The sequence below is a fragment of the Salvelinus alpinus genome, chromosome 7, assembly GCF_045679555.1.
Source record: "Salvelinus alpinus chromosome 7, SLU_Salpinus.1, whole genome shotgun sequence".
Lineage (NCBI taxonomy): Eukaryota > Metazoa > Chordata > Actinopteri > Salmoniformes > Salmonidae > Salvelinus > Salvelinus alpinus.
In genome coordinates, this window is record NC_092092.1 from 48,013,494 (window position 1) to 48,036,184 (window position 22,691).

At 45.3% G+C, this 22,691-nt stretch overlaps 1 protein-coding gene across 22 annotated transcripts in view; it reads right to left on the reverse strand.

The window, feature by feature from the left end:
* Positions 1-4,928: 4,928 nt before the first annotated feature.
* Positions 4,929-22,691, reverse strand: part of LOC139581110 (rap guanine nucleotide exchange factor 2-like) — a 125,758-nt gene continuing 107,995 nt past the window's right edge. For 7 of the 22 annotated variants that reach the window (XM_071410545.1, XM_071410531.1, XM_071410533.1 and 4 more), the window contains 18 exons: positions 21,556-21,664; positions 20,151-20,317; positions 19,769-19,887; positions 18,923-19,080; positions 18,697-18,711; positions 17,886-18,126; positions 17,112-17,495; positions 16,631-16,842; positions 16,192-16,315; positions 15,698-15,721; positions 13,730-13,953; positions 13,372-13,542; positions 12,940-13,086; positions 11,007-11,072; positions 9,645-9,849; positions 8,946-9,472; positions 8,172-8,569; positions 4,929-7,559 (listed from right to left, as the gene is read on the reverse strand). In XM_071410545.1, coding sequence (XP_071266646.1) covers positions 8,214-8,569; positions 8,946-9,472; positions 9,645-9,849; positions 11,007-11,072; positions 12,940-13,086; positions 13,372-13,542; positions 13,730-13,953; positions 15,698-15,721; positions 16,192-16,315; positions 16,631-16,842; positions 17,112-17,495; positions 17,886-18,126; positions 18,697-18,711; positions 18,923-19,080; positions 19,769-19,887; positions 20,151-20,317; positions 21,556-21,664 — 3,249 coding nt within the window. In that variant the 3' untranslated portion in view covers positions 4,929-7,559; positions 8,172-8,213. The remainder of the gene's footprint in view (positions 7,560-8,171; positions 8,570-8,945; positions 9,473-9,644; positions 9,850-11,006; positions 11,073-12,939; positions 13,087-13,371; positions 13,543-13,729; positions 13,954-15,697; positions 15,722-16,191; positions 16,316-16,630; positions 16,843-17,111; positions 17,496-17,885; positions 18,127-18,696; positions 18,712-18,922; positions 19,081-19,768; positions 19,888-20,150; positions 20,318-21,555; positions 21,665-22,691) is intronic. The other 15 variants (XM_071410536.1, XM_071410534.1, XM_071410551.1 and 12 more) reach the window with 11 other exon arrangements.

Sequence of the window (22,691 nt, forward strand, 5' to 3'; positions counted from 1 at the left end):
CTGACACTACTAGTCTGTTCACTATCAGATGACCAGTGGTAGAAGTATACATCGCTGCTGCGAGCTTTGAACGGTGATTTCTCATCGTTTTGAGGAATTCAAAGTGTTGGAAAATTAAATGCTGTTGGTTTCCTCTCCTTTCACCTTGTTAGCAGTTGATGTTACTCTTCAATAATACAGACCCCCAAAGCAAATCGGGAGAAAAATAGGGTTATTCAAAGAGAATGAATCATGCTGGGGAGTAGATGGTCGATGTTCATTCTCCCCTGTCCTCAGTGATTTTCTCCACAGAACAAAGCGACAGGATGTTTCCATTGATCGTTAATTCCATATTGACCTCTAGTCCTCTGTGTTGTTTATTATCTTAAAATATTCTTACAACCTTCAATGTGGATAAACCTCCCACTGACCCGCAACCTAAGCTTATAGATTTTCAGTCTGATGCAGTGATTAGAGAACTATTCAAAACAATGTCACTGACGAGGTTCTATGCATCTCTCGATAAACATAACTTTCCAAAGATTAGGAGTGTTGCTCAGAAGATGTTTGTACTTGTTTGGGTCAACCTATGTATGTGAACAGGCATTTTCAGTGGTGAAATATAACAAGTCAAGGCACAGGTCATCTCTTACTGACTCTCACCTCTCAGCAATCCTGCGCTTAGCGATGTCAGAAACTACACCTGACTTCACTGCTCTAGTCAATGCCCATCAGAGCCTTCACTCCTCACACTGATTGAACAGTTTAAATGTAATGTGGAACTCTCTCGCTTGTGATTTTGTGCATACCCGTTAACAAGAGTACCCTAACCTCTAAATATACAACATTATTCATTATTCATACGACTTTGTGCTTAAAATAATCAAACTTTTCTGAAGACAGAAAAAGCGTGCCTACCTCACAGTGCATCAAAATGATTTGAGCACGAGCACGCAGGGCAAAACATAAGTACACACTCCCCTATTCCCAGGATGCAGGCATGCATAATAACAAATCAACATGCGATATTAATATATGAACCTGGTGAAATTCATAAAGTACTTTAACAACTGTTACATAAAGAGCAGCAGTGAATAACAATAGTCGGGGCTATATACAGGGGGTACCGGGACAAAGTCAATGTGTCAATGTGCGGGGGCACCGGTGTTGAGGTAATTAAGATAATTATGTACATGCAGGTAGGGTTGTTAAGGTGGCTAATAACAGAGAGGAGCAGCAGCGTGGGGGGGGGGGGGGTGCAAATAGTCTGAGTAGCCATTTGATTAGCTGTTCAGGAGTCTTGTGGCTTGGGGGTAGAAGCCTTTTGGACCTGTGCCATTCATTCGCCACCATCACCTCATGTTTCATCCGCCACCATGTCGCAAGGATCTGTACCCAATTCCTGGAAGCTGAAAATGTCTCAGTTCTACCATGGCCTGCATACTCACCAGTCATGTCACCCGTTGAGCATGTTTGGGATGATCTGGATTGCCGTGTATACGACATCGTGTTCCAGTTCCCGCCAATATCCAGCAACTTCGCACAGCCATTGAAGAGGAGTGGGACAACATTCCACAGGCCACATTCAACAGCCTGATCACCTCTACTCAAAGATGTCGGTCTGCATGAGGCAAATGGTGGTCGCCCCAGTCACTTACTGGTTTTCTGATCCACGTCGCTACCCTTTTTTAAGGTATCGGTGACCAACATAGGCACATCTGTATTCCCAGTCATGAATTTATTTCAAATGACTGATTTCCTTATGAACTGTAACTCAGTAAATGCTTTTAAATTGTTGAATGTTGCGTTTATATTTTTGTTCAGTATAGTTCTCATTGTATGTAGGCCTAGCTGTTGTCTTCTATACTATAAAGCCTGTGCATTGACTACTGCTTTCATTGTGCGTGTAGTACTCTTACAATGTTTGTAGTTTTAATTGTATGTAGCAGTATACTAGGCATATCATGTACTGCCCGTGGGACTCAATGGTGCCAATTACTGCTTTCATTGTGTATCATAGGCTATACAGCTTTAATTGTATACGCTGGCTACTTGCATCCAGAGTGGCCGCACTGGCTTCACTCAGGGAGGAGGAAGGAGCATCATGGAGCCTTTCAATCCTGTGTTCATGTGTAGTGAGCTACTTGCACCCTTAATGGCTGCATTGGCTTCACTCGTGTCTACACTTGACACTTACAGTACCTTCGGAAAGTATTCAGACCCCTTGACTTTTTCCACATTTGGTTACGTTAGACTTATTCTAAAAAATAATGAAATACAAAAATCAGCAGCAAACCCAAGTACACAGCTGCCTCTATCATTCTTAAATGGAAAAAGTTTGGAACCGCCAAGACTCTTCCTAGAGCTGGTCGCCCAGCCAAACTGGGCAATCGGGGGAGGAGGTCTTTGGTCAGGGAGGTGACCAAGAACCCGATGGCCACTCTAACAAAGCTCTAGAGTTCCTCTGTGGAGATGGGAGAACCTTCCAGAAGGACAACCATCTCTGCAGCACTCCACCAAATCAGGCCTTTATGGTCGAGTAGCCAGAGGGAAGCCACTGCTCAGTAAAAGGCACATGACAGCCCGCTTGGAGTTTGCCAAAAGGCACCTAAAGGACTCTGGACCATGAGAAACAAGATTCTCTGGTCTGATGAAACCAAGATTGAACTCTTTGCCCTGAATGACAAGCGTCACCACCTGAGGAAACCTGGCACCATCCCTACGGTTAAGCATGGTGGTGGCAGAATCATGCTGTGGGGATGTTTTTCAGCGGCAAGGACTGGGAGACTAGTCAGGATCGAGGCAAAGATAAATGGAACAAAGTATTGAGAGATCCTTAATGAAAACCTGTTCCAGAGCGCTCAGTGGCTTCGGGACAAGTTTCTGAATGTCCTTGAGTGGCCCAGTCAGAGACCGGACTTGAACACGATCGAACATCTCTGGAGAGACCTGAAAATAGCTGTGCAGCGACGCTCCCCATCCAACCTGACAGAGTTTGAGAGGATCTGCAGAGAAGAAACAGACTTTCTGAAGGCACTGGACATGAGACTTCTATCTGAATACGAAGCGTGCATAGAAAACACGGGTCTAGACCCACACGTTGCTCTGTGGTCTGATTGTGTTCAGATCGGTCTGACCACTTCAATACATGGTCAGGGAAGCATTGTGTGCAGATTTCTTCTCAGTCTGGACGCAGTCAGGTTACTGAAAGCACATACAGTGGGCGACGTCATCAGCTCTCCTCCCACAAGTCTCCAGAAAACGTGTGTTTTGGGACCGAGAAGCACCGTTTTCATTATAACGTTGGAGGAAATACGTCCCTAGCGTGTGGAGAACGTGTCTGCTGGACTCATGAATGCTAGCCAGCTAGTTAATATTTAGAAAAAGATTTGTCTAGTTATGCTAACTCGTTTGAAATCGCTTTAGCGTTGCTTTGGCTACAGTAGTTAGCTATTGCCATCAGCTGTTGTGTTATCATATTTTGCCTATTCCACTGTTTGTAGAATGCATACTGGCATTTGAGTATAGAGCAGGAATGGACACAATGTGGAAATGGTGGACACATTTAAATGTAGACAAATGCATGAATTCCATGATCAGAAAACAAAAGCTGAATTCCATGATCAGAATACAAAAAAAACTGCATATACTGTCAAGTCTAGACACGGCCTCAGGACACAGAGGAAGAAGCAGCATATTGGAGCCTTCCTTCCACGTGTTGATGTGTAGTGAGCTACTTCTAACCTTAGCAGTCGCATTGGCTTCACTCATGTCACATGGGGAGGAAGGAGGAGCATCACGGAGCCTTCCTATAAGGTATTGATATGAGGTGAGCTTTTTTCCCCTCTTGGCTGCTGCATTACAGGGAAGACTGAGCAGCATTTTGGAGCCTTCCTAGCCTGTGTTGATGTGTAATGAGCCACTCGCACCTTTAGCGGCTGCATTGTCTTTACTCAGGTCACATCGGCAGGAAAGATCACGAGCACACAGGGAGGATGGAGGACGAGTGCGCAGTGAGGAAGGAGCAGCATCTTGGAGCCTTCCTTCCTTGCGCTGATGTGTAGTGAGCTACTTCTAACCTTAGCTGCTGCATTGGCTTCACTTAGGTCATACAGGGAGGAAGGATGCACATGTTGGAGCCTTCCCACTGCATGAGGGGCTCAGAGACCCTCTATTTAGACTTCGGCTGTCTGTAGGCAACTCATGCATGCTTCTGGATCTCCTCTGCCCTGGTGCTGTTCTGCAGCTTTTCACTTTATAACAGTGTGCAATTCCATCAAATAATGGTTTACTGTAGGAATGAGATTTCTTCTCTGCCTCTTTTCCAATTTAAAGAGGGATTGAGCATGGGCCTACAGTATGGATTGTAGAGATGGATTATGATCATGTGCTTTCTTTACACTGTATCACACCAGAGACTTGGTAGGCTGTCTACTTGGCTCTCACCCCAGAGTTTCTTCATTCATAGTGGATAAAATGTAACCAATGTCTAATGCAAGGTCTGAAGGTGCTCTAACACAAAGAAACATGTTACATTGATAAAGGGCAGGCTCCAGTCAATGGCCATGAACAACTTTAGTTCTGAAAAGTTTGTAAGGTGTTAAAAAAATATTTTTGGGTAAGAAATATGATCAGTGAACATAAAACACATTCTCTCTGGTAGAAAACATTTGTAGAAAACATGGTTAACTATACCTTACATTGCTGTCACATTAATTGTAGTCATAACTATTCCAAATAAATGTAAAAAAAAGTACAAATAAATAAATATATGTTTCTGACATACACTGCTGTCTGTTATAAAAGTATGAGAGTTACACATTTCAAGTCACTTCCATGTCTTATTTTGTGCAAACACTAGATGGTGTGTAGGTTAGGTCTTGGTAAGGAACTATATTCAAAAGAGGAAACCTGAAAATGCAGGGGAAAAAAGTGCATTTAAACCTATGAATTGATAACTTTTGTAGTATTTATTGATTTCCCAGCTTCATACAAACTGGATGTTGAGGCATAAACATAGTACATTTCAACAAAAATATAACCAATATTTACAATTATTGTATTAAAAATACAAAAAAAAACAACCGAAACATACTCCGCCGATTGTCTTTTTAAAAGACGTACAGGTCAAAGTAGTAGAAGAAAGTATGAGAAAAATCACCAGCTAAATGTACACTTCTCACTTTAACATCACACATCAAAACGGAGTAGCAGTTCTACCTACTACAATTATCTTTATGCTTGTACAATGTTGTGCAACGTCTTTGTTTCTCCAAATAGGCCCTTGGCCTGCTAATATGCACATGATCTCCAGAGCTGAAAGAGTGAATGATGATGCATGTCACCATTGTATTCGACGCATTGTTGACAATCTATCGGCTGCCATGAAAATAATACAAATGGACAGAAATGATAATAGTGTAGGAACAGCCCACAGTGAAAAACACAGCACTTGTTTTTTTTACTTCTCCTTCTCAGTCCATCGTTTCTAACTACTGATCAATGTGATCAGTGCAACTCAGTGAAAAGAAAAACAACACAAAAGTGACACTAATTCTGATTGGCAGCCTTCAAAAGTTAATTCTTTCATCTGGGTAACTTCCCCCACCGGAGTCAAAACAAACATATTCAATCATTTTTCTTCAGTCAATTCCAACGATGCTAAGAAATGGTGGAAATACAGGTTGCTCTATGCTAGCATTGCCTAGTAATATACAAATCCATTGATCTTGACGCCTGTGACAGCGGAGGACTTTTCAATGAAGAGGAGGATGTAGCCAACAGCAAGGTAGGAGAGGTGTATTCTAGTTCATTCTAAAAGTAACTGTCCTGTGTTTCGTTTCCAGATTTCTATGAAATATGACCTATAATATTACACTGAGTGAAATCGTTTTCCTTCCGCAACAAAAAAAGAAAAGCAGCTTGTGTGTTGGAATGGTGTGGGCATATACCTGTCATAAAACATATTCATGCAAGTAGACCGCTGATTGGCCAGCACATCATTCTCTATGATGAAATAGCAAGCTTTTTTTTTAAATGGTCTGCTTGATATGTAAAAAAAAAAAAAATGTAAGTGTTTTTCTCCAATTAATGTTTGCCGACAAATACCAGGATAGGATGAGTCAACATTATTTGGGCATGAGTTAACAGAATATGAACTATTTAAAGTTAGATTTTCACTTGACAGTTACTTTAAATGGTTGACAGAACCCAGGGAAAGTGTTTGGTTATGTAGCACCACTGAAAGGCCTGAGACTCCATTCACCTGTATAGGATTTAAGCCTTGACTTGCCTTTGGGGTGCATAACTAAAAACACGTTCCCCGAGTTGGTTGATTTGCCAATCGGGTATAAATACCCTTTGTGCTTATCTTTTAACATCACAACCCATTAGGGACAAGACTAAGCCAAGATAAATCTCCTGTAGTTGTCCTTTAAAATGCTGTCTAAAATACAGAATTAATATAAGTCACCAGATGACCTGGGTTAAAACATGGATATCAAATAGCCAGATTGACTCCCTAGTTGGGCCAATGCTATGATCCACACAACCTGCCACATATCGTATATGACCTAGAACTGAAGATGTGGCTGGCCATATCGGAAATAGACAGATATCTAGGCCAGGGTTGGGAATGTAGGGTTACACGAAAACCTAAAGTTGTACTGAGAAGTGCTGAAGCCAGACGTGCCCAGTGTGTGTCAGAACATTCGATTATGAACGTGCATGTTGGTTACCCCAAATGACATATTGGTCACCCCAACTGATTTCTCACACTGTGACTGTCCAGTTAGCAGTGGGGGTTGAGCCACCATTAGGATATGTCTAATATGTGAATGACAAGATAATACTGTAATTGTGGAATAAAACTCTTACGTTTGACAGATCTGTTTTTCAGAGTCCACACAGGGATATGAGACTTGGGTATAGCCGCTTTCACCCCCCCCCCCCCCCCCGAGTGCAATAGTTCTTGGAAAGAAGACCTCTAGAAACCTAGAAGAAAGTTCAAAAATTGATCAAATGTCATTTTTTTGTCCTCCATCGTCATTGTCCGTTTTGTTCTCGTTTTATAAAGTAGAAAATTAAAAAGTGCAGACAAAGCTCAACACGTCATGATACTGTGTGTAAAGCGAGGTGGGGTTGGGATAGGGTGTTAGTCTTGGAAAGCTGTTCCAGGACAGCTGTGTGTGTGTGTGTGAACGCGGTTGCCGCACGTAGCTGTGTTTTTTCCAGCAAAACCGTTTGACTAGTTTTTCTTTTTCCCCCAAAGTGCCAGGCATTTTGTGTCTTTCTTTTTCCATCTGTCCATCTTCTTCTTCACAGTATTTTTTTTGTTGCATGCAGGGTCATTCAACCCCCCATGATGCTTTAAGGCGGGGGGAGGGGGGTACGAGCAGAGAAGTCCACCAATGACGGAGAGTCCGGAAGAGGAGGCAGGCAGGCACGTACGTACTGGATTGGTCTGTCCATCAATCAATCAAGTCAGTCTCTCTTGTTCCACCCCATGGAAGGGACTTCAAGTCACTGCAAAGGACATCCAGCGGAAGACCGTTCTCAGACTGCTGATACCTGCTCATCCTCTGGCAAGAGAAAAAGAGAAAGAAAAAATATTTTTTTGTTTGTTGCAATGTTGGTTAATTAACACGATGGTAAAATCCCGTAAAAGCATCACAGAAGCAGAAACCCCCACAAAAACATCACTAACTGTCCTCTATGTGAACTTACCGTATCATAACTATCAAAACTGAACAATATGCATATTGGCTACAAACAGCAATGTTAAGTGCAAAAAGTGTGAAAAACACTGCCAGGGATGGAGGTGCATGTGTGCAAGCATCGTCAACACAACTGTGCCCGCAGATGAATGCCATTCGACACTACTTGTGACGTGAGAGACAGTAGAGAGAGTGAGGAGCAAAATGTCGCTAATGCCTGGTGAGCTTGGTAAGCTTTGGTCCAAGCATGATGACTTCATGCACATGAGATGCCGTGGTGGGTTTGTGCAATGCCTGGTCCAAGATCTGTTTGTGCTGTCTTGACATCTCCTCAATGCTCATTCCCCATAGGAGTTGGCAAGACGGCACAAACAAAGCTGGGACCGGACTAGGTTTGTGGTGGATATGGGGGTAGTTCAAGTCCGTGTTGTTCCTGGTGGGCATGCAGGTTATCGTTGGTATAAATCAGTCATTTACCTCAGCCTGAGGGGGACCTGCCCTGTAACCCGTACACTCATCTCATGGCCTGGTTGTCTCTGGTGTTGTGTGTGCCACTGTCTTCCTCAGAGCGACTAGTTTGGGAGACAAGGACTCACCCTCCTCTTCCTCCTCAGGCTCTTCCTCCTCGCCTGGCGAGCGGGTGCGGTGGAGCCCTTGGCGCTTGGCATGTTGTTGGGCCTGGTGGTGGTGATGGGAGTCAGGCGACTGGGTGACCATGCGCGAGCGCTGCAAGGCCGTGGTGTAATCGGGCGGGCGGCGGCCGGAGTGGGCCGGGGGTGGCGACTGCGTCTGCCCTTCGCTGAAGTCAGAGATTGTCAGGGCAGTGTAGCCCGGCGGGGTTGGAGGGGGCTCGCGGTACCGGCTCTCCTTTCGCGCTGAAGAGGGGGGGGGGGTGAAAGATGGTGGAGTTAATTGGAATTAATACTTTACGCATCTGCGCCACACACACCTCCCAGAAAAAGTGTTGGCATGGAGATCTTCACGTGGACATAAGTCAGCTGACATGCACTTCGCTCCAAGGATGTATGCAAATCGTAAAAGGCATGAATGCATACATTATGTGAGCAAGGTTTGGTATTTGCAGAACATTCTAAAATCAGCCCTTTCACCACAAATCTGTTTATTTGTTAAGGAACAGGTATGGACACCATAACATTAAATGCTTATTTGTTGAGGAACAGGAACATTCGCCTATGAGGGCAACTAAACCCTTCCATCAACAGAACAGACAAAGTTCAGCGGTCAACTCACTGATAAGGCCCTTGTTTCCGGCAGTGATGGGTGATGGCGAAGGCCTTCCGTGCTGCTTGGCCTCGTCGGACCCCATCGATGTGATACTACTCGTCTCCGGGTCGGTGTTCACATCCTTCCCGCCTCGCCGTTTAATCGTGCCCGTGTCGCCCTCAGAGTCCTCGCCCCAGTACGCCGCAGAGGAAGATGAAGAGGCCGATGCCCAGCTCCCTCTAGCCTGGGACGCCCACAGTCCAGCGGGGCCCCCTAGTAATGCTTCAGGCCCCCCGTGCGGGTGGACACCAACGCTCCCGCCGACAACACCCCCCGGTCCAAAGGCCAGGGTCTCCCAGCTGCGTCCCTGCTGCATGGTCTGGATGTTGTCATGGGAGCCCGAGGAGCAGGAGGTCCAGGAGCCACGGCCGCTATCGGCGGCGTCCAGGGAGACACGGTCCCCTTGGTCCTGGGTCAACTCCTCCGAGCTGGGGGAGGAGAGCACCATGGCGCAGGGGTACAGGCCCCGGCAGTCCTGCATGGACGAGTAGGAACTGTGTGGGAAGGGGATAAGAGACAAGCTACACATTTACAATGGTTTCTCCATTCATCGACAACACAGCGGACAGGTAGACAAATAAAGGGCTGGGATGAGAAATCTTCCGTTTTCAACTTTTGAAATTAAACTCATCACTGTAACTGTAAATTGTCAGCATTGATTCATACCCGAGGCTGTACTGATCAGAGTCGGTCGTAGCTCTCCTCTCCAGACGCACCCCTCCAGCGTGGGGGTCTCCCACCCCTCCTGAGTGCCTGAGCCCCCTCCTCTCCTCCTGGGCCATGTCGAAGGAGGAGTTGCTGACCAGGCTGGAGCGCGACGAAATCTCGCTGTGACCCGAGTCCGAGTAGGTGTCTCCCGTTCTTGGGTAGCCTGGAGAGAGGAGGGGGTGGTTACAATTAACTGACTGATTCCAATCGACTAGTCCACAGGGTTGTGTTCAGAGGGTTGAAACGTTGTAGAACCTCCTAGCATGGATTAACAGCAGGCATAATAAGAGAACACATAGGATCACTACAAGAAACGTATCTTTCTAACTGCACCTAGAAAAAAAAACGTCTAACCTCTCAAATCACCACCTTCACTCAGCACACCAGAGAACGTAAAACTTGAACACCCTCAAGTCATGGTCAAAATAATATTCAAAGAACCCACTACCCACCTAGAATCACTAGCCTAAGAAAAGGATAGGAGAAATACACAGCGAGACCTAACTCTATAACAAACCTCAGAACGTGCTTGGGGCAGCGATCCAATAAAAAAAAATAAAAAAAGATCCTGACACCTTTAGCCCGGAGTCACAATGACTGACATTACAAAGAAATCCCATTCACACACATCAAGAACCCCATCTCAGAGGCATAAACCCTTTCAACTTCCTCTCCCACTTTGCGCACCAGTCATCAAAAATGGAGTCTTCTATGACATTAAACCCACTGGGCAGACCAACCTCCAGCTACCATTCAGAAAAAGTCCGGTGGCCTAGCGTCAAGACAGTCTAGGAAACCCATCCAATAATGAGTGCATTCGTTTCCCCCCGGTGGACCGAAGAGCTTCTACTGGCTTCTAAGCACACTCCCCTATCGTCGGTGAAGCAGCAGCAACTGAGCGCTCAATCTTCTGAAGCAACTGCCGTACTATGTGTAACACTACTAGACATCACAGCAGTAACTCAGCTACTAAGACGAGTGGGCGACACAAGCCCCCCCCCCCCCTATATATACAGGTTCCAACCAGTTCCACTTTGTAAGGTCAACTGGGTCGTGTTCATTTTTTTGCAACGGATTTCTTATTGGGTATGTTTAGGTAGTCCCTCTCCTGTGTCTCTTTTCTTCCATTTGGTGCCTAATGAACACCACTCTGATTTGTTACCTAATCAAAAAACGTTGCAATATTAGTCATCATTTAAGACTTGGTTGGAATTGAACAACAAATACCCTGCATGTATAAGGGGGGGAGCATATGGGGAGCCCCAGTATGTGTTCAAGGGCAGCAGCATCTGTCTAGGTTTAGGGCCGGGCTTAGTTTACCTGTGGCTGTCTGTTTACTGGTAAAGGTAACCTTCCGGACACTTTGGCCCTTCAGTGTCCCGAGCCCTACGTGCAGCAAGGCAAAGAGACCGTCACACACAGACAGGACACAGGACAGCAACACAGTATGTAAGGGGTGAGGTAGTTGGGATGGGAGGTAGGGGCATCTGGGGTGGATGCTGTGTGGGTTTCAGGGGATAGCCGATTCCAATATGGACCAGCGTAGACTAGGCGTTCTCTAAGAATGGCTTGGCTAAGGGACAGTATAGTGTTGTGGTTAGGGCTTGGCGATATATCGAATTCATTCGAATGTGGGGGTTTTTGCGCGATATTCCAAAACCCTGTATCGCAAGAATCTAGGTTTTGTTCTTTTTCGTATTCATGAGCGTTTGTGTCCGCTTGTTCCCATGCTGTATTTGGTCTCGTGTCTTTCGCTCCTCTGTGCACCTTCCCATTTACACCAGAGATCTGTATGTATAGACTGGCATGATGCTCATGTCTCCACCCTAAAAATGGGAGTCGTTGTCCCAAAGGCGGGAACGCAGGTCCGACGCTTAGGTACAAAATAAACCCATAAAAACGTATTGGCCTTATTTTGGTCAGATTTTAGTGAGAGTTGTTTCGCCTCATCCTTAATGGTTTACACACACACACACACCAAGCCCCTCCCACTTTCTCTCCCACCAACAAAACTCAGAGATTACATCTTCCTATCTGACAAGCGGTTTCAACTCCCTATTGGCATTTGAGGTTCGGTCCAACCGAATCGGTCATATGAACACAAACACACTGAGACATTATTTTCCGACGATACCCTTTTTACGTCTCAACTATTCAAATTGCGCGCAGAGCAGACACTACTAAAACGAGAGTATCAATGAACATCGATTCTGGAAAATGAATGTTCAGTTTGTCACGCGCGGCGTTTGGGTCCCACCTACGTCTAGCGGCATTTTAGCCAAAGACTGTTATGAGCTGTCTACTCTGTGTTCTATAAAATGTGCAATAAGCATTTAAAAACAATTATTTAAAAGGAAATATAAGGAATTGGCAACTCGTTCTCATTCTGAGAAATAAGGTAGGCCACTTTCATTTCAACATCTGAACAGTGGACAGGCTTGCGCGCTGTTCAAACAGTTGGAGACGGACAGAAGGGTGTGTTCATAACAATTCAACTGTTCAACCTTTTTTGGCTAAACTTGAAACACAAAGATTAGCTGGCTAGTGCCTAGCACGTGGGCTTGAGAGATTGTTGATGAGACCTGTGTTCATTTTCTATAGCCTAATGCCTGCTACAAGAAGTTAGCGCACATTCACTAATAATGACTATGTATGACTCTACTTAAATTTATAACAAAAAAGGGCATTTTCATACAGTAGATAGACTTGATCGCCAGATCAGTGATTATTGCAACAACAAAAAAGCAAGCTAAACTATTCTGAGAAAATAATACAATTATTAGTTGGTCTTATGATTGTGGAAGGCATATATTTAACCTAGGTATAACTTTACAAGGCCTGAATTCATTAGATTATTGCAGACTGTTTGAAATGCAGTGTATTTGACCTTTAATTGTACGACAACGCTTATTTAGAGAACACAAAGAGAATCGAAATATATATCGTGAATCGCCATCAGTTTGAAAAAAATGGAGATATGATTTTTAGGCCATATCGCCCAGCCCTAGTTATGGTGTGTGCCTTTTAAATGTATTGTAACTCCACAAGTAAAGCACAACTTTCCATTTTCATGTGTCATGTCCCAAAGCCCCCAAAAACCTTGAGTAACTGTTTCTATATCAACATGACATCACAGGAGGCTGAACAAGTAGTTCCCCTCTATGACCACTAGGTGTCAGCAGTAATTTGCTGAGTCTCTGTATGGGTGAGGGGGGACTGGGCTGAGGTTGAATGGAGGGGATTATCATTTTACCCTTCCTGGGCGAGCTCTGGGGGGAGGTGGGAGGGGAGGAGAGCTGGGAGGCATTAGACACCGTGTCCTCTGTCTGACGCTTGTGACGCTCGCTGGCCTCCTCCGACAGCGATAGGATCTTCTTCAGCGACTGAGGGGAACTCGTGCCTTCAAAACAAAATAGTCAAAATTAGCATTTGCTAATTAGCATTCAGCAAGGGCCAATTTCGCAGACGCAGATTAATCCTTAGAATCTCCAGCCCATATTGTCTAACTAAACTAGCTACCAACAACACAAGCAATATTGTGATCGGGTACATTTGACCTGAAACTGAAATGAATGCATTTTCCTTAGAGGAATCACAGATTGTTTCTTTCTGACACCATACAATGTTCTAAAACGTGCATAATTGCCTCAAGTATGTTTTCCCCTCAACTTGTGCAGGTTCTTACCGAATGGTGGCAGGTCCTTGACTGGCACTTTCTTGCGGGAGGGGTAGAGGGCCACAGCGGGCACCTGAAGGGCCTGGTTGCCCTTCTGCAGCTGGCCCCTCTGCTGGCTGGCAGCCCTGGACACCACCGGAGACGTGTCTGGCCTCTTACTGCCACCGGCATTCTTGGGCACTGAGAAAGGGTTGAAGGAGAGTGTTGCTGCTGAACCACAATGGCCACCCGGTGTGCTGGTGTACACACAGCATGCATGTGTGCAACATTTACATGTGTTGATGGAGGGCTCACATTGCAGTCAGAGAACACAAGTGCGCGTATGTGTGGGTGTGTGTGCACAGCATGTACTCTCTCCAGCACTTACGTGTGTTGATGGAGGGCTCACACTGCAGCGAGAGGGTCTGCAGCGCCTCCTCGTTGGTCTCCAGGCTGAGGTTAGACAGGTACTGCTTGACCCTGCGGGCCATCTGGGCATCCTCGTACAGCTTCTTGGCGTTCAGGAAGGAGCTGCGCCTCACCCGCTTCTTGTGCCCGCCTGTCTGGGTGACGTCCAGCACCGCCGCGTTGGCACTGCCCTGGCTAAGAGACCTGGTCACACGCGTACACACGCGTACACACGCGTACACACGCGTACACACACACACACACACACACACACACACACACACACACACACACACACACACACACACACACACACACACACACACACACACACACACACACACACACACACACACACACACACACACACACACACACACACACACACACACACACACACACACACACACACACATAGAAATGGAGAGGGGAGAGCGAGACCACCATCAGACTATGTGTGTGTACTAATATGTAGATGTCCTGGAAGGTAGTAGAGAGGAGGGTCGTTTGAGAGTCTGACATGCAGAGACCGAGAGGCTTTGGGGGCATTCCTCTCAGCTCCAGAACATTCCATGCATTCTAAGGAAGGGGAGGTGTGTGTGTGTGTTGAGGGTTCAAATAGTGATGTATAGTCATTTCTGTGGTAAACACCAAGGTAGTTGTATTGAAATGCCTTTTCAGCAGAAACTATGGTACATACTGAGTACATACATAGTATAGTGGTATAGTACCTCCTAGGCCACTGTAATGCTGTAATGTAAAGCATGACTAGTTTGGCTGCAGGGACTAAAATGAACTTTTTGGTCCGCCAGCCACAATGGCAGGTAGATTTAAAAAATCTACCATACACTCAGATTTTTTACCAGCCAAAATATTTTTGGGGCCATAATTACATTAAAAACAACAGATGACATGCTTTGTAATGTTTCTAAAACAAGAAACGTAAGAGGTAATGTGGTTTATTGTTAAATTTGATGTATTGTGACCCGAGTCTTTTAACAAAAATCAGGGACAAAATGTTCAGCTGCCCCTTTAAGGCCTGGAAGTTACCATGGTAACGGAACGACTCACGTGGGTCTTTGAGCTTGTGAACAAACAATGTAAATAGCCAAAAAACAAGGACAAAGTCTCACTTTGTAGACTTGAGTAAATTAGACCTGTGCGCATCGCCTCCAATAACGAATGTATCAGCACTTCACTCCCCTGCCAGTGTTGCTGCGTGAGGATTCATATTTCTTGTGTGATTAGCAAACAAAACAGCAGAAATACTTTGAAAACTGCTATGGCAGCATTTTCTTAACCCTAACTTGCACATTTACTCATACTTGACTTTTGACTATTTTTATTCGTGAATGTAATGTTTGCACTGTAGAGTCCTGCAAATTGACCACCCGCCATTGTGGCTGGTGAATAGACATTCTTACCCCCACAATACCTAAATCTACCCGCATTTGACAGGCGTTCATTTTATGCCCTGTTTGTCATTGTAGCACACTACAGACTTTCATGTTGAAGATATTTTCAGTCTGGAGGCTGATAAATCCAAACTATGGCAAACTGATGCAAAACAAAAGTAGGCATGCCATTTTTGGTAAGTAGGCTATCTTAGCTGGGAAAACACACAAAGTAATCACTTTTGCTAGTTCATAGATTGGGAATTGCATGGGATGCAAATCGCTCTCAGTTTTAATGCATAATTGCGAAATATTTTGAGAATTCACAAATGGTGGTGTGACCTGAAAAAAGCAAAAGTGATTTTAATTTCCAATTTTAAACACATTTTTGCCAGAGCCAAGCAGTGTTAGAAGGGTATCAAACCATACAGGGTAGTAAAATCAGCACTAAAAACAAACAAACAAACAAACAAGGCCCCAGAAATGAGGAAGGGAGGGAGCGAACAAATGGGGCAAAAGAAAAAAGCATGGAAAGGTCGGTCACCAAAACTTACCCTAAACTCCTCCATTTCTTCTTCCTAGAAGGGATAGCCATGAACAGTGAAGCGTGGAGGGCAAAGAGTGCACAGGGAGAGAGAGAACGAGAGAGAGAGAAAGAGAGGGAGACAAGCTTAGACAGGATAGACCACAAAGAGCCACCAAGATGAGCAAGTTTACCAGAGGCCCACAATAGCGAGAAAGAGACAAACATTGATAACAACCACCGACACCCGGAAGTGACATCACAGCATGGTGGACATACATAGTCACAGTCAGACACACACTTACACATGAGCACTGTGGTTTTACGCCAACGATAAGTGGAGAGTACAGAATACAGGAAGTAGCTGGGTTGCCCGGGGAAACGGCTGCTCAAGGGAAAAGCGTGGAAGCACGGAATATTGACAATCTACATGTGAACAATCAGTGACAGTGATTTGATTGGACGTATAGGGGATGGTGAAGCGTTGTTAGTCTTCTGGGATTATATTGGTTTTCCCGATGTTACCTGGTTCTGAACATGAGTGCAGGGTCCATGTTGACGGAGGCCATGCGACCCACGTGGCGGATCTCTTTGGCGATCATACGCAGCTTCTCAAAGTTCACCAGGCCGTCCACTTTTGAGTCGTTCCCTGGGGAAAGACGAGAGAGACTATTTGTTATCGCAGATTGATTAAGATGCCTTGTAGTAGAGTATTGGCATACAGTGGAGTGCAACATCCTATACAAAAATGGTAGACAAATAGCCAATGTATTTATAGTCTCTTGTGAAGGTCTGTTGGCGACACGTGCTGAATCTGACAGTGGAAAGGGAAGGGCTGGGGACGGGCTTTGGCAGAAGCATTGAGAAGGGTGGGCGTTTATCTTAAGATTTGGTTCTGGGTTGCAAAATGAATGTTTCTGAACACATTTTGCGATACAAAATGACAAAGTGTGTCATTGGCTACCTTCGTGCAGGAAGGTGAGGTCCTTCTTGATGACGGGGAATAGGGGGATGATGGGCGGCTGGAGGTTCTGGTTGTTGAGCACGTTGCGGTACTTGGCCATGTTCCTGGACGGGTCAAACAGGTCCTGCAGGTCCCCAAACAGCTTCTCGTACTTACTGGGGAGCTTTTCCCACGTTCCCCGGAGTCTAGATACCGGCGCCAGGTTCAGACCACTGTTGGGGGAGGACCACAGACATACAGTGAAGTTAGAAGGCTGATAATGTAGAGGGGTTGTGCTAACCTCTGGGGATTAGGGTTAGGGGGCTAACTCTGGTTCTAGAGGATGAAAAGGTTTGCAGGCTTTTGTTCCAACACCACACAAACACAGCTGATTCAGCATAAGTGCTGGACTTGGTGTAAAACTCTTCACAATCGGTTTAACCCATCTACATCACAACATGGCCATCTGGTCTCCTCTCGTCCTCCTCCTCTCCCACCTCACCTGATGATAGCGAACATGGAGTTGAAGTTCTTGCACTCTCTACAATGGAGAGCAATCTTGATGAAGTGCTTGACAATCTTCATGCGCTTGAGCTGGTTGGGCTCCCGGATCACCTCCGACGCCACCCAGAAGGTCTCTTGGTTGATGACCTCCTCGAAGCGCTTGAGGCAAAACGAGCCCGTCTTGGACTTGAGCTTGAACAGGTCATCGATGTACTCGGTGGGCTCGATGGCGCAGAAGAGCTCGAAGGCGCGCATGGAGAGCTGCGTGGCTACTTCCACAGTGGAGAGCTGGAGGAGGGAAATCTGGCCTTCACGAAGAAGGTCCTGTGCGTCCTCGTCTGAACAGAGGGTTTCCGTCTCCATGTTGCTCTTCAGGTAGTATCTAGAGAGAGGGGAAGAGCAGGGAGCTCGTTTAGTATTTACAAGCAGGTATTCTATTGTAGATAGATAATCTGTCTCTATTTTGTTGGTCCAGTAGAAATCTTAACACAAAGCACATATTCAAAATAAGTACTTTTGTTGTTAGAGTTATTCATAGTATCACGTTGAGTAATTATTAACAACCACCTGGTGTTGTGACTATGATGTGACTTGAGTTTAAATAGAAAAAGACAAAGTGTTCAATAATAAGGGACTATGGAAGAGGGGGATTTTAAGATAGGAATGGTCAAGAGGAAGGGGAGACTTGATAGTATTTGCTAGCTTTTGTACAAGAGACAGGACAAAACTGTATAAATAATTGAAAAAATGAATCAATAAAACCAGTCCTTACCTGCCACTGAGCTGTATCCTATCAGCCAGCTTGGACAGCTGCTCTGGTAGCCGCCGTTGCTTGATGACACCCTCAGGCGTGACGGACACCTCGCACAGCGAATAGGCTTCGGGCACCGCGGTCAGGGCGAACTCCCGGATGGCCTGGGCCACCACCTCCTTGGCCGTGGTGTCCTTACCAATCATGATGTATCGACTCTGTTGGTCTGCCTTGAACACCCGCAGCACCTGGTCAGACATGTCTGGTGAGGGGGGGGGGGGTAGAGGTACAACGTCAACACAATGTTGGACAAACATTGGGGCGGAATCCTCATTTGGGATATGTAGATCACTTAATTGCTTTGAAATTACCTGAACAATTATATGTCAGAAATCAGCAATTTTATCATGCAGTCACATAATTCATTTACCATTGTTTTTATCCCCCAAGGTTAAAAAATCATGGCATCCCCACCTAAATCATTTTAATGTCACCATATCACCCCGATTACAAGTGAAAACACACCAATATGCACTGAGAATGAATGGGTCAATGGAATGCTGGCTGCTTATACTCCGTCAAAAGTTTACAGGAACGATTCCTTTCAAACTGTACTCCAGTTAGATTTAGGCATGCGTTACCCATTAAAACACACTGACTTGATGCCTGCTTTTATCAAGACCGACAAGCCCAGACCATAACCACAGTTAAAAGTTAGCCCTTTAGAGACCAGTTTTAGAAACACCATAGGACGCTTGTAAACGAAAAAGCAGTTAGCTGGCAAAGAGGACAAGCGTTGCCGTGGGCAGAGCAGCAGCAGCGTGATACTCACTTGTCACGACCGGGGCTGAAAGAACACAAAGAGTGTGTGTAGGAGAACGTAAATGGGTGTGTCAAACATGGATGCCAGACATCTGGCAAAGTATGTGCACGGTGAGCAATGTATATAAATGCATGCGAAATAGACGGCTTCAAGGGAGCTGAAGACAGCCAAGTTGTGCTTATCATATACAGTTGTATACTAGAGGTTCAAAGGAGGGGTGTCTGTCTGTCCTCACCCGGTTGGTTGTTGAAGTCCAGGATGCGGTGGTGGGACTGCAGCAGGTCAGGGTTGCTGGACGATAGGTTGCTGCTGACAGGCAGCGAGGCCGGAATCTGTTTGGACTGCTTCAGGCCCACGATGCTATCATCCTGCGACTGGCCCACGCCCACATCGCTACGGAAACACAGAGGGAGGGAGGGGTTAGAAGCAGTTCCACTTTCAGAGGATAGAGGGCGATGTTTGTACAGTAAAGTACACAGTGTACAAAACATTAGGAATATCCTAATATTGAGTTGTGCACCCCACCCCTCTGCCCTCAGAACAGCCTCAATTCGTCGGGGCTTGGACTGTACAAGGTGTCAAAAACATTCCACAGGGAAGCTGGCCCATGTTGACTCCAATGCTTCCCACAAATTGGCGGAAAAGTCCTTTGGGTGGTGGACCATTCTTGATACACACGGAAACTGTTTAGCGTGAAAAACCCAGCAGCGGTGCAGTTCTTGAGACAAACCGGTGCACCTGACACCTACTACCATACTCTGTTCAAAGGAACTTAAATCACCCTCTGAATGGCACACATACACAACCCAGGTCGCAAGGCTTAATAATCCTTCTTTAACCTGTCTCCATTCATCTACACGGATTGAAGTGGATTTAACAAGTGACATCAATAAGCGATGATAGCGTTCACCTGGTCAGTCTACGTCATGGAAAGAGCTCAATACATCTTCAGAAATACAACAAATTAAGCAAAACCCATTTTATTCCACACTCTCCTCTCCTATTTTCTTCAACTCCACTATTATTATTTTTCTTCCACTCCTCTCCAAATGTGACGTTACATTTCCCCCTGGGCTCTTACTTGTATGGTTTTGGGGGAAGGATGCTGGTGAGCGTCTTGTCGAAGATCTTCTTGAGCTTGTTCCTTCCTCCCACCGTGTTGGCTTTGGCCTTCTTACTGGCCTTCTCAAGGCCCATCACCTGCATTAAGGAGGAGGCAGGATACCATTAGGTTAGGCTTTAGGAATGTCTTTACTAAGATAAAACCGGGGACATATTCATTAAGGCACATTGTAGCAAAACGTTTTGCAACAGAAAACAAAAAAACAAGCATTTGTGATTGGACAATGTCAGGTGGTCCCTTCCTGTTTCAGTTTTTTTTCTTCTGTTTGGTGCCTAATGAATACGTGCCTGATACCATACACAAAGCATTATGGATACTGTAGTCCATCATAATAAATCACCTGCTCAACGTCCACCGCCAGGTCAGGGATGGAGTAGCGCGAGCCCTTCTTGATGTCCCCAATCTTGGGCAGGTGTGCCGGGGCTCCATTCTTGCGTTCCACCTCTGGCGGATCCTCACCCTCTGCCTCGTGGTCGTGCTCCGGCCGGGCTAGTAGCTCCTTGAACACTGGGTGAATGAAAGGGGGGAAACGGATTAGTATTTCTTACCTGGTCCTCTTCATTACTGTGTGAAACAAGGCTTCCGTGATAGTGATACTGTTACTTATATTATTAGTGTTAGTCATTATACTGATCAAAAATATAAAACGCAACATTTTCAAAGATGAGTTACAGTTCGTATAAGGAAATCAGTCAATTTAAAGAAATTCATTAGGCCTAATCTATGGATTTCACATGACTGGGAATACAGATATGCATCTGTTGGTCACAGACAGCTTAAAAAAGGTAGGGCATGGATCAGAAAATCAGTCAGTATCTGGTGTGACCACCATTTGCCTCATGTAATGTGACATCTTCTTCGCATTGAGTTGATCGGGCTGTTGATTGTGGCCTGTGGAATGTTGTCCCACTCCTCTTCAATGGCTGTGCAAAGTTGCTGGATATTGGCAAGAACTGGAACACACTGTCGATCCAGAGCATCTCAAACATGCTCAATGGGTGACATGTTTGACGAGTATGCAGGCCATGGAAGAACTGGGACATTTTCAGCTTCCAGGAATTGTGTACATATCCTTTCGACATGGGGCCGTGCATTATCATGCTGAAACCTGAGGTGATGGCGGTGTATGAATGGCACGACAATGGGCCTCAGGATCTCGTCACGGTATCTCGGTGTATTCAAATTGCCATCGATAAAATGCAATTGTGTTCGTTGTCCATAGCTTATGACTACCCATACCATAACCACACCGCCACCATGGGGAACTCTGTTCACAACACTGACATCAGCAAACCACTCGCCCACACGATGCCATACACGTACTCTGCGATTGTGAGGCCGGTTGGATGTACTGCCAAATTGGATGGGGCTTACAGTAGAGAAGTTAACATTACATTCTCTGGCAACAGCTCTGGTGGAAATTCCAGCAGTCAGCATGCCAATTGCATGCTGGCATTGTGTTTTTTAGAGTTGCCTTTTACTCTCCCCAGCACAAGGCGCACCTGTGTAATGACCATGCTGTTTAATCAGCTTCTTGATATGCCACACCTGTCAGGTGAATGGATTATCTTGGAAAATTAGAAATGCTCACTAACAGGGGTGTAAAGTGATTTGTGCACACAATTTGACAAAAAATAAGCTTTTTGTGCAGATCATATTATGAACCATTTCTGTGATATGGGACCAACACTTTTTTATTCAGTATAGTATTACATTCGTAGTTAGTTCGCCCTCAAAATTCTCACCTAAAAGATTGGTTTTCACAGAAATGGACAAGTGGGTGTTGTTCCTCAGGATCTCATTGGCTTTGGTGAGCTGGACATTTTCAAAGTTCTGCCCATTCACCTCCAGAATCTGCTCAAAGACAAACAAATATACCACAACGTTACATACAGTAATCATCCACATCCTCAATCCTTTTAATTCCTGCAGGAGTCAAATCCACAACTCTGACGTAAGCACCACATACTGAGCCACGTGAGCTACTCTATTACATGAAACTGAAACTCATATATATCCTCCCAGGTGTTAGAAGAATCCCCCCTTCCCATGTCCTTCTCTCTAACACACTAGTCTATTTCCTCTTAGCTGCTTTATGACCAGAGCTGCCTTGTCATGAGGACTTTGCATTTACACATGAGCGTGCCACCGAGTCATCTTCCATTCCTCTGGGTGTACCAGGAAGTGATCTCTGGGTGAACCAGGAAGTGATCTTTGATCTCTCTGTGAGTGAGGGGCCTTCCTCTGCAGTCATTACCACAATGTTGATGGTACAAATCAGGTCTAACGGCTGTTTCTGGGTCAGCCCTTAAAGAAACACTGGTCGTAAGTTCGGCTAAGCGGTCTCGTTAAGGGGCCGATGAAAAGGGTAGTGAGATTGATAAGGATATTTGAGCTCGTTAGGGCAGCGTTTTCCAAACTCAGTCCTGGGGACCCCAAGGGGTGCACGTTTGGATTCTTGCCCTAGCACTACACAGCTGATTCAAATAATGAATTCATCAGCAAGCTTTGATTATTTGAATTAGCTGTGTAGTGCTAAGGCAAAAACCAAAACGTGTACCCCTTGGTGTCCCCCCTAGGACAGAGTTTGGGAAATGCTGTGTTAGAGTCACTCACTGTGTATATGGCAACACATGACAAGTTTTGACAGGAGATTTGTAAGAGTAAAAATGCTTTGCAGGATGCTATGGTTCATATTTCCTTTGGGAAGCAGCTGCAGGGAAGTGTTTAAGAGTATACATTTAAGCCACACAAAAAGCACAGCCAAGCAGGGTTTCCAAGCTGGCATCCTGGATTTAACCTAGGATCTTTGGAACCTTTGGGGCCAAAATGAGTGCTGAGTAAACTAGTCTAGAGAATGAGCACTCCTCACTTCTTCACT